The 11,908-nt window shown below is 41.9% G+C and overlaps 1 protein-coding gene across 5 annotated transcripts; it reads left to right on the forward strand.

The window, feature by feature from the left end:
• Positions 1–3,132: 3,132 nt before the first annotated feature.
• On the forward strand, positions 3,133–11,539 carry LOC106575265 (metalloreductase STEAP3). 5 transcript variants are annotated; one of them, XM_014151684.2, is made up of 6 exons: positions 3,133–3,240; positions 3,758–4,252; positions 7,531–8,058; positions 8,270–8,434; positions 9,576–9,626; positions 10,233–10,516. In XM_014151684.2, exons 2-5 carry the CDS (start codon positions 3,764–3,766, stop codon positions 9,579–9,581), a joined length of 1,188 nt encoding a protein of 395 aa, XP_014007159.2. In that variant the 5' UTR covers positions 3,133–3,240; positions 3,758–3,763; the 3' UTR covers positions 9,582–9,626; positions 10,233–10,516. The 5 variants fall into 5 exon arrangements, with proteins under 5 accessions (XP_014007159.2, XP_014007156.2, XP_014007157.2 ...); XM_014151681.2 differs by lacking the exon at positions 9,576–9,626 and having other exon boundaries at positions 10,233–11,539; XM_014151682.2 differs by lacking the exon at positions 9,576–9,626 and having other exon boundaries at positions 3,136–3,240; positions 3,763–4,252; positions 10,233–11,539.
• Positions 11,540–11,908: the final 369 nt, after the last annotated feature.

The following is an 11,908-nucleotide window of genomic DNA, read 5'->3' on the forward strand; positions in this document are numbered from 1 at the left end:
CATTGGTAGGTTTTTCTAAGAGGAATAAACCCACACAAATAAAGTGATGGACATGTGGGCTATGTAATCAAGATTACATTGCCCACATAGTTGATGTCCTGCTTTTCCCACCATTGCAAGTGAAAAAATTATCTCTATCAGACACGAATAGAATGATTCAACCCAACAATCTCAGAGTCCCATTGCTGATTGACTAACACGTGGAGGACATGAACTGATGCTGGCTGCTGGCACACTGTCAGATCCAGACATATCCCTTAGGATGAGGGTGGACTTGAGCTATAATTTCATCAGCAACAGGCCTGGCTATCTCAAAGACAGATTCAATCTCATGTTATTACTTTAGCTGTTTGATTATCTCTATAATCTCGATAATCCAAAATGATATAGTAGCAAGTCACTGAGAACATACACACAAAGAGATTAGTGGTCATCGAAGTATGTAGGTTTGTATTAGTCATTTCAAGTCAAGATGAAACAGTTCTTCAAAGAGAAGGACAACATGACATGGTTTACCCACATCTGAGTAACTGCATAACTAAGTTTCTGAGTGGCCAAAGAAAAGGCAAGCTGTTGTGTTCGAAAAGGAAACTCCGGTACACTGGTTCTTATATGATCCACAATGTGTATAATGGATCTCAAAACTCCCCTCTGTTTTCTATATCTAGCATCCATTACATTTCAACCAATCAAAGAAATACACCACTCACAAAAGAATACAAGTCAAATCTATGAACTTTTATCTGATTGTGGAGATCTTGAAGAAAAACGAATGTGAGGATCAATTTTATATTAAGTTGGACCTGTTTCATATAGCACAAGTGAAATCGAACTCTCTCTGTGCTCCATCCAGTTCAGTATAAACACATTTGTTTCCATCAACAAAGGATAAATGCTTACTGCCTCATTACTCACATGGCTGCTGATGTGACCTTTCCCAGGGATTTGAACAATACACCTTCAGGAGATAACAAAACAAGGGAAAGAGGGAGGCAGGGCGCACCACTATCCATGCTATGGAGGTCATTGCAATGAACGACCGCTGCCCTGTGGTAGAGTCATAGGGTACAATTTCCCTAATCACACAACTTGTTAGGAGGATGCTATGTTTTCAGAGGCCAATGGAGGAAGAGGACTCAATCAAATGTCCCATAGCCCAGTACAGTATATCCAACCATAGTTAGGAACATGCAGACTGATATAGGGTACAATGCAGTAGATTTTTTTGAAATCATGTGATTCAAATGAGCAATGCCCATTGAAATATCATCAGCAAAATCCCAGCTAAACACAGAATTTGACGTTGATCTGCGCCGCTCTCTGTGTATGTGTCCAATTTTGAAGCACCAAAGTGTTCCATTGTCAATATGTTGACCATGAGTTGCTACTGCTGGCTATACATGTCTGCTCCCAGGCTCCAACTCTAGCCTGACCCAGTTCTCCAGCCAAGTCTGCGTTATCTGATGCAGTGAGACTGACTCACAGGGTCATGGTCCCCTGGGCTGCATTAGTGCCCACTGCCCAGCTCATAATGACAACACGTCCTCAGTTTGGGAGACAGATTTGGGCAGTAGTTGTCATGGTGCCAGTGGATGACTTGGTGCCAGTGGATGACGTGGAGGAAGGTTTTTAGACTTGGCTGGATCTCTGTTAACCTTTGACCCTAAAGGTCACAGAGTGACCGGTAGTCCCTTGTTCTGTTACAAATCAAGTCTTTACATTATAAACTTACAACATGTTGTAGAAGATAAATTATTTATCCCCTCACTGTAAGTATACTGAATGTGGCAATGTTTCTCTGCTGCTGGTAGGTAAATGCATTCTTACAGTTGTTGGCATGAAGGGAAATCTTACATGTTAAAATAGACTGAAACATAGGCTAATGTATATGAAATATGTATACAATCTTCATGAAAAAACATTGGTCCTGTATCAAAGACAGTCATTTATTTCCAATAAATCACATTAAATGCTCTGTGATTTATAGATTACAAGATGGATTAGTGTGATATTACACTCTGAATCAGTCGGATGAGTCAAAGGCTGCCGATGGTCATATATTTGTGTGATTCTGTGATCAAGGCTGAGGCTTTCCACAGAAATCCCAGCTTTACGTGCTCATCTTGACCGATGGAGCCGGGAAGGTTACAGTAATGCGGCAGAGCAGCCAGGGCTTGGGAGCAAGTCAGGCGGGGAAATGGTTCGGACATGCCTGGCATCCAACATGAGCCCAGATAGAGCTGTCGGCTGAGATGAAAGTTAACCACGAACACTGATGCCATAACGGATCTCGGAGTGTAAAGTCAGAGTTTAAAGTGGCCTTAAATGCTGCAGCAATATATGGCGATGGCTGACAGAAATGTCTTCATAACCATCTTATGAAATGGAGCGGACCGCTACAGTCGTTGGTTAATTGCCTTTAGTCTACTTACATTATGTAGGCCTTTGTACTGTAGCCTTTAATCAAGTAGCCTTGAATCTCCTAAATCTGGATAGAGACAAAACCTTGTCATATCTCACTCTCACTAGATTGCTTATCATTTCATAGGAGTGGCATGGCAATGGAGTCACATGACATTTAGATGTAGCCTACTCATGTCAAAACATATTGTAAAATTAATGTCACATGACTTTCCAAAATTAGATTACAATATCTCCATCATAGGTCATAGTCATAGGTCAAATGTGTTCATCAATTATCATCAATAACCATCATTTACAAATGGATAGAAAATGGACAAATGTAGGTTATGTGAGTAGAGAGAGAGACAGATGAACCCATGTAAGCCTGAAAGAAACATTTAACCTTCTACTGCTGGCGAAGTTTACTTTTAGTGGGCCAATGTTTTTAATTTACAGTAAATCCCAGGGCTGACTTTTAACAACAGCGTTTAAGATCCCCACGGAAAATAAACGTGTGATACAGCAAGCCAAACATCCAATGTAAAATGAACGCACCACAGAGAACATCTTGAAAGAAAAATCATAAATACCCATAGACACTGCAATCCATTTACATACGAGTCAGAGCTTTTCGAACCATGTTAATTATGGGTTGACTACTGTCTTCTTGATAGGAATAATGTATACTGTAGCTACTGTTAACTTAATGGCCAGTCCTAGCCTACTGTAGGCCAACTCTCATGTCAGTTTGGGGAAGAACGTATCTTCTTCACACAGAGGAGGCGGGGACGGAAGTTATGAGCACAAGACAAAAATACACAGACGTCAAGAAAGGAGGTGAGCCAAACAACATGAATTCAAAAATTAATTTGTTTCTAGTGTTTTGGTGTAGTTGGTTAGTTAAAGTATACATAAGACATTTTTAAGAAGTTGGGCAATTTTGTCGAAAAGAGTTGGTACTTCCATGTTCTGTATTTTCGGGCAAAAAGTTAGCTAGGCGTTCAAGCAAGCAAGGACAGGTGGGTAGCCTGCTCAGCTAGCTAACTGTTAGCTAGCTAACGTTAACTCTCCTTTGAGTATGAGTAACGTTAGCTAGCCAGAGTATCAATATGCGCAGCCCTGGCTTCAATACCTCAATGTCTAAGTATTAAAGCCAGTACACCTACAAGAGGTGTGCGCAAATGAAGGATGTCTAGCTAGTAACTTTAGTAACATGTAGTAGGTTCGCTAGCAAGTTGAATCAAGTAGTACATCAGTGTCAATAACAAAATCTTCTTTACATTGAATGCTGTACAGACATAATTGTCTATTGATAGACACTTTACAATGTTAGCGACTTTTCGGTTTTTTTCAGAACAGGATGCCCCAGGAGGAGATGGAGAAACCTCTTATACTTGGTGGTGCCAGCCCCAGACACCTCAAAACCTCAATTTCCGATCCAGGTACCCCCTTGGTTGGCATCCTGGGCACAGGTGACTTCTCCCGCTCCTTAGCCACCAGGCTGGTAGCCTCCGGGTACCGGGTGGTGGTGGGCAGCCGCAACCCCAAGCGCTGTGCCTCCCTCTTTCCCGGGGAGGTTGAAGTGACCACCCAGCACCAGGCTGCCACCCAGGCCGACCTGGTATTCGTGGCCCTCTTCCCCGAGCACTACTCCACCCTAGCTGGGCTGAAGGAGCCGCTAATGGGGAAGACTCTGGTGGATGTTAGTTCTGGTACTAAGATCGACAGTGATAAGCAGTCAAAAGCGGAGCAGCTGGCCAATATTTTCCCAGAGAGCAGTGTGGTGAAGGGCTTCAATGTGATCTCGGCCTGGAGCCTGCAGAAGGGGCCAAGGGACGGCAGCAGACAGGTAAAGCCTAGGTCCTCTGCACACACAACAGTGCCAGAGAAGACAGACAGACATTACTACTCTGAATGACATTTTGATATACCGGTATTGATGCAGGGACCGGTTTGGGTTTTTACTTTACCTTCTATACCGGTATTTGAATGTTTGGTTTGTTAAATGTGATCCGCCATGTGTAATGTTAATTTTGATTAGTTTACTATGCTACTTGAGCCATCTCTCTCCATGCCACTTTCCACACAGCGCTAGCCACGCAATACGCGCATTTGATGTTCGTCAACCACGAGACACTTGCGTTCAGTCTGCATGGTCAAATGCAGCACATGCAACAATGTTGATGACTACAATGCTGTTTTCACTTTGTTTCTTAATATAAATCCACTAGTGTAATATCATGACACTATTAGTTTGTTTCTTACATCAGCAAACAGCTAGTTTGTCTTCTTAGGAAGTTGCCCTGAATCTTGTGAGACGCTAATTGTTAGCCGCTAATACATGTACTGAGTAAGAGCAAACGTAGTTAGCTAATACAGCCCGATAATACCAGTGATGGTGTAGACCAACACCAGCATGTTGTTTGTGCAATAGTATCTTCTAAATCAAAGAGGAATATGCAAAGCAAGAATATGTTAGCTACATGAAGTAGCTTAAGAGAGAACATGCAACGTAGCCAAAGCTTATAGGGTCCCCTAGGAAACGCTTAACACTTTTGTTCCTACCCTGTCACAATAACTCCTCCCTGGCATTTTAATTCGTTGTCACCTCAAACAACACTGTATTCAAGTGCCCACTATTATATTCTAACTATAGAATTAGAATAGTCATTCTATTGCCATGATTCCAACAGTTTTGCTCTAATTTGCTTTGGATAAAAATAAGTCCCAAGATGATTTGCCCATATCATGCAGCCCTACATGGCGGTGTGGACATTCTCAATTGAGAAATGGTGTAAAAATAATTCTTAAGTGTTGTTTTGTTGTTGTTGGTATATGTACTTTTATTTTTGACAACTTTTAGTTAGATACATTCCTAAAGAAAATACTTTACTTTTTGCTCCATACATTTTCCCTGACACCCAAAAGTACTTGTTACATTTTGAATGCTTAGCAGGACAGGAAAATGGTCCAATTCACACACTTGTCAAGAGTCATCTACTGCCTCTGATCTGGAGGACTCACTAAACAAATGCTTTGTTGGTAAATTAGGTCTCTTGGAGTGTGCCCCTGGCTATCTGTAAATAAAATTAAAAAAATATTTAAAAGAAATGGTGCCATCTGGTTTGCTTAATATAAGGAATTTGAAATTATTTATACTTTTGATACATACAGTTGGAGTCAGAAGTTTACATACACCTTAGCCAAATACATTTCAACTCAGTTTTTCACAATTCCTGACATTTAATCCGAGTAAAAGTTACCTGTCTTAGGTCAGTTAGATCACCACTTTATTTTAAGGTGAAATGTCAGAATAATAGAGAATTATTTATTTCAGCTTTTATTTATTTCATCACATTCCCAGTGGGTCAGAAGTTTACATACACTCTATTATTTGGTAGCATTGCCTTTAAATTGTTTAACTTGGGTCAAACGTTTCGGGTAACCTTCCACAAGCTTCCCACAATAAATTGGGTGAAATTTGGCCCATTCCTCCTGACAGAGCTGGTGTAACTGAGTCAGGTTTGTAGGTTTCCTTGCTCGCACACGATTTTTCAGTTCTGCCCACAAGTTTTCTATAGGATTGAGGTCAGGGCTTTGTGATGGCCACTCCAATACCTTGACTTTGTTGTCCTTAAGCCATTTTGCCACAACTTTGGAAGTATGCTTGGGGTCATTGTCCATTTGGAAGACCCATTTGTGACCAAGTTTTAATTTCCTGACTGATGTCTTGATGTTGCTTCAATATATCCACGTAATTTTCCTGCCTCATGATGCCATTTTTGTGAAGTGTACCAGACCCTCAAGCAGCAAAGTACCCCCACAACATGATGCTGCCACCCCCGTGCTTCACGGTTTGGATGGTGTTCTTCGGCTTGCAAGCCTCCCCCTTTTTCCTCCGAACATAACAATGGTCATTATGGCCAAACAGTTATATTTTTATTTCATCAGACCAGACTATTGTTTGTACAGGTGAAGAGGGTACCTTAAGGCATTTGGAAATTTCTCCCAAGGATGAACCAGACTTGTGGAGGTCTACAATTGTTTTTCTGATGTCTTGGATGATTTATTTTGATTTTCCCATGATGTCAAGCAAAGAGGCGCAGAGTGTGATGGTAGGCCTTGAAATACATCCACCTGTACACCTCCAATTGACTCAAATGATGTCAATTAGCCTATCAGAAGCTTCTAAAGCCATGATCATTTTCTGGAATTTTCCAAGCTGTTTAAAGGCACAGTCAATTTAGTGTATGTAAACTTCTGACCCAGTAAAATTGTGATACAGTGAATTATAAGTGAAATAATCTGTCTGTAAACAATTGTTGGAAAAATGACTTGTGTCATGCGCAAAGTAGATGTCCTAACCGACTTGCCAAAGCTATAGTTTTTTAACAAGAAATGTGTGGAGTGGTTGAAAAACGAGTTTTAATGACTCAAACCTAAGTGTATGTAAACTTCCGACTTCAACAGTAAGTACATTTTTATCAATTACATTTACTTTGATACTTAAATATTTAAAACCAAATACTTTTAGACTTTTACTCAAGTAGTATTTCACAGGGTGACTTTCACTTTTACTTGAGCTATTTTCTATTAACGTATCTTTACTTTTACTCAAGTATGACAATTGGGTACTTTTTCCACCACTGTAATTGAGTGCAGGAAATGCAGAAATGATAAATGCTGAAATGTGTTTTGGTTGAAGTTGACTTGAACAGTATAAAACAATCAGAAGTCACTTAGAATGCATGTTGCCACACTAGGATCACTCACTACTCATAAAGCAAATGTAGAACGTTTATTATTCAAAAACTAAAAATACCGTCATACCGTCAAATTTTTTAAAAATACTGTGATAGAATATTTTGGCCATATCGCCTAGCCCTACTGTTTTATCGTTTTTTGCTCTAAACCGGACAATGTCCGCAGTTTTATGTAATGTTACATGTTTCACACATTCTTGAGTTGCAACCATATTATCACAGGTGTTGGTCATACGGTGTTAATGTAGCTAAACTATGTGATGTAGGCTATTGGTAAAGTATCGTGTCTCTTCAGTTGGGTTCTCCTTGGTGAAGATTCCCTTCCCTGACACTCTTCTGTGACACTCGCCTCTTTACTATCCAGGTGCCGATTTGCAGTGACAGCAGTAGGGCCAAGAGCGCTGTACTCCAGATCTGCCGCAATCTTGGCTTCATCCCTGTTGACATGGGCCGCCTCTCCTCTGCCCAGGAGATAGAGAACACCCCCCTGTACCTCTTCCCCTTGTGGCGCGTCCCATGTCTCTCCACCCTCGGCCTCTTCCTCCTCTTCTACGCCTACAACTTCCTTCGTGACGTCGTCCACCCATATGCCATGGCGGGGAAGAGCACATTCTACAAAATTCCGGTGGAGGTGGTAAACGTGACACTCCCCTCTGTGGCCTTGGTGACCCTGGCTCTGGTCTACCTGCCCGGTCTCGTGGCTGCCTTCCTGCAGCTGTCGTGGGGCACCAAGTACAGGCGTTTCCCCAACTGGTTGGATCGCTGGCTGCAGCAGCGGAAGCAGTTTGGCCTCTGTGCTTTTCTCTGCGCAGCGCTGCACGCCGTCTATAGCCTGTGTTTGCCCATGCGCAGGTCTGCTCGCTACAATCTGCTCAACGCTGCCTTCAAACAGGTGAGAAAAGCATCAGTCAACTATTTATAAATAGTTTAGCCTACATACTATTAATGAATTAGTATTGAATTATAAATGTATAGGTCTAAAGCATTAACATTACAACTCATCAGCATTTAGAACGTTTTCAATATGGTAAAACATTGAATAAGCCATTAATAGTGTAACCACCTGACATCACAGTAAGCAACAATGTGTGTTTACTGTGCAGGTGAAGGTAGGCCAGGAGGACTCGTGGGTAGAGGAGGAGGTGTGGAGGATGGAGCTCTATCTGTCTATAGGCATCCTGGCCCTGGGCCTGCTCTCTCTGCTGGCTATCTCCTCACTGCCCACCGTGGGCAACTCGCTCAACTGGAGGGAGTTCAGCTTCGTACAGGTCAGCACATTTGCACAGACACTTTTTCTGTGTACATGAGCAGTAGTTCAATGAAGCAGTCAAAGACTGGCAAAACACATTAACATTGTAGCCTACTGTAGAAAGACAACCTCTGAGCTGTGTGTGTGTCAACTCTTCTCCTCGCATGCCGCGGAATTCATAAAGGGGGATGGTTCCATTTCCCAGGGATTTGTCCTTCTTTGGAGCGTTTAGAACTTTCCCTTCATATGTATGCTAAGCTGATCCAGTCGGCGCCAGATTAGTCACATGCTGCTAGTCCCTGTGATAAAAGGCCTGGGTTCTGCTTGGCCTGTCTGCCTACAGCCTGGAGCCGCAGTAAAACATTTGAGCATTATTCTCCATCAAGATTACAGTCCTGCAGTCCCTTAAGCTTGCAGCCAGAACTCGCTACATAGTGTAGCGAGTTCAGTCCGGCTGATTCGTAGTGCGGACGACAGACGGACATTGCTTTAAGTGAGTTAGGCTGGTATTAGGAACTGTTAACTCGAACTGACTCTTAACAGAGCCTTGTATCTCATTTTACCAGTAATTATACATTTTAGTATTTTAAGTAATAAACATGTATACTGAACAAAAATATAAACGCAACAATTTCAAAAGATTTTACAGAGTTAGTTCTTATAAGGAAATCAGTCAATTGAAATAAATTCATTAGGCCCTAATCTATGGATTTCATTTGACTGGGCAGCGGTGCAGTCTGGGCCTTTGAGGGCATAGGCCCACCCACTTAGCAGCCAGGCCCACCCACTGGGGAGCCAGGCCCAGCCAATCAGAATGAATCTTTCTCCACAAAAGGGCTTTATTACAGACATGTACACTCCTCAGCACCTCTCTGTGTTGTGTGACAAACCTGCACGTTTTAAAGTGGCCTTTTATTGTTCCCAGCACAAGGTGAACCTGTGTGATGATCATGCTGTTTAATCAGCTTCTTGATTTTCCATACCTGTCAGGTGGATGGATTGTCTTGGCAAAGGAGAAATGCTCACTAACAGGGATGTAAACAAATTTGTGCACAACATTTGAGAGAAATACAGTTTTTTTGTGTATGGATTTTTTTATTTCAGCTCAGGACCAACACTTTACATGTTGCGTTTTATATTTTTGTTCTGTGTATATTTAGGGATGAGGATAAAATGGGTGAGTCACGACTGAACCTTCCCACCTGTCAAGGGTAATTATAATTCAGCTGCTCTCTGTAGTGCCCTGCACTGTGCTAATAATTAGAGGTAACACACACACACACACGGACACAGACAAACACACACGCGCTGACTACAGGGGCTCATTAAGGACAAATGTTGAGCTTGTAGGTCATACTGTTCCCTTGGGCCTCTTTACTACACTCGTGCTTCCACGATGAGCTAATATGCTGCACATATAATATACCACTCAAATCACCACTTCCTTTCACCTCACTAAGATGTTGAGTTATTAAAAGGTTATGTAGAAGGTTCAAAGGTCAACAATCAGCTCCCAGGTGTTCTGTACATCTGGGTAGACCAACTTCATTTGCATGTAGTCTTTCATAAAGGGGTTTGATTGGGTATGTATGGAGTATTGGGGTGTTGATAAGAAGTTCAGGAGTTTAAGTGTATTTTTTTAATGTAAAATGGGCCCTCACCACCAGATCTCACAACCTGACATTGTATTGAATAAAAAAAGCTGGATTTCAAACCAAATTAACTTATAGTGAGTACATCTGAAGCCGGCTATCACCCAGATTCAGTTAAATTCCAATAAGTTAATTATCATGGTCCTCTGTCTCTCTCCCCTTCAGTCCAGACTGGGCTACATGGCCCTGTTGATGGCCACCCTCCACACGCTGACCTACGGCTGGGACCGGGGCTTGGACCTGGAGCAGTATCGCTTCTACCTCCCTCCCACCTTCCTGCTGGTGCTGGTCCTGCCGCTGGCTGTGCTGCTGGGGAGGCTGGCTCTGTCCCTGCCGTGCGTGGCTCTCCGGCTGAGTCGTATCAGGAGGGGTTGGGAGAAGAGCCGAGCCATACGGTTCACACTGCCTGAAGACGAGTGTAACGGGCCATCACAGGAGGACATCAGTAATGTTTGAGAGAGATGTTTGGTTTAGTCTTACATGCAGGATTGAATGAAGGAAGCATGGAAGACACACACACAGGCAAGTAGAGATGGGAGAGAAGTACTGACTGTCATATTAAGGGATGTAATATCACCAACGGTAGCCTTATGCATCAAGCAATATAGGGATTTCAATGGCCTTTGTTTTACTAGTGAACATGCTACTTGTTTGGATGACATGTCATCTATAGCACTACCATTTACTATGGTATATTTATCAAGAGAAATGAACTATGGTTCTATTGCTCACTAAGCCTCCGGCACATGTAGAGTGATGCATTTTGGAGATGACTATTATAGTGCTGCTTTAAATTTGCTGCCACTACTCCCTTTAACTAAATTGAAAACCAGACATTCATTGTCTTCCTATTTGTTTCTTAGCCAGTCAGATACTGGGCCTCCAATGCTATCATGTTTAAAAAAATAAATACAACATTTGTACTGTCAGGCTTTCACTTCAACGTGAGCAAAGCCTGGGCATCCGACACTACTTGTAGTGCTGTTAGATGCCTCAGCTCTGTCTGCCCTGCTCGCGGCTGAATCTGGCTCAGCTGTCTGATTTGCCTGCCCTGACGCTAAGGTCAGTCAGAGCCAAAATGTTGCACCTCACAGCAATGTCATCGGTTGTTTGGGGGTGTCATGCCTGCTTCTGCTGTGTAATCACTTCTTACTACTCGGAGGTGTGTTAAGAAAATAGACCTTTCTATTTTTTGCCTTAGACTATTGTTGCATTGTTTTTATGTGTCTGAATGCACTATAATGTTTAGACTTTACCTGGTCAGAGTCTTTCAAAGATCAAATGTGTGCCAAAGATTGTGAAAATATATTGTCAAAAATTGTAGAAATGTACTATCAAGCCCCATATTGTTACTAGCACCAAACCCAGTCGAGGATGGTTCATGTTGTGTTTGTGTTGAAGTTACACTGTTATGTAGGTATAATTTAAATATGACATTGTTCAATAAAATTAGTACATTTTATACAATCAAACTATCCTGTTGTCATGGTGACTCAACGGTACATGTGAAATTGTAAGAGCTATTTTATATTCTCTGACTTACAAGAAAAAAAATGTATCACTTGTATGGTTCTGTTAAATTCAATAAGTTCCATAGGTTATTCACAAAATGAAATCCAAGACGTGTATTTTGATAGTGCTTATCGGCAGAATAAACATACTATTTTCCACAACTTACTCATTCTGTTATGCAGAATTTCATGAATGTATTTAATTGCCTCTCACTATCCTTACTGACCTGGAGATTGACTGTGGACACATGCTGTCCTCTTGTGGTAGCTATAGGCTATTGCATTTGTCACCTCCAATTTCTTCCGCATTTCCAATGGGATTTGAGACGT

This window comes from Salmo salar, chromosome ssa17 (assembly GCF_905237065.1).
Source record: "Salmo salar chromosome ssa17, Ssal_v3.1, whole genome shotgun sequence".
Classification (NCBI taxonomy): Eukaryota; Metazoa; Chordata; class Actinopteri; order Salmoniformes; family Salmonidae; genus Salmo; species Salmo salar.

Bases quoted from the DNA above. Each gene is read 5' to 3' on its own strand.
- LOC106575265 (XM_014151681.2), top strand. From the start codon at position 3,764: ATGCCCCAGGAGGAGATGGAGAAACCTCTTATACTTGGTGGTGCCAGC. The intron at 4,253-7,530 runs GTAAAGCCTAGG...TTTACTATCCAG, and splicing joins CAAGGGACGGCAGCAGACAG to GTGCCGATTTGCAGTGACAG. The intron at 8,435-10,232 runs GTCAGCACATTT...TCTCCCCTTCAG, and splicing joins GGGAGTTCAGCTTCGTACAG to TCCAGACTGGGCTACATGGC.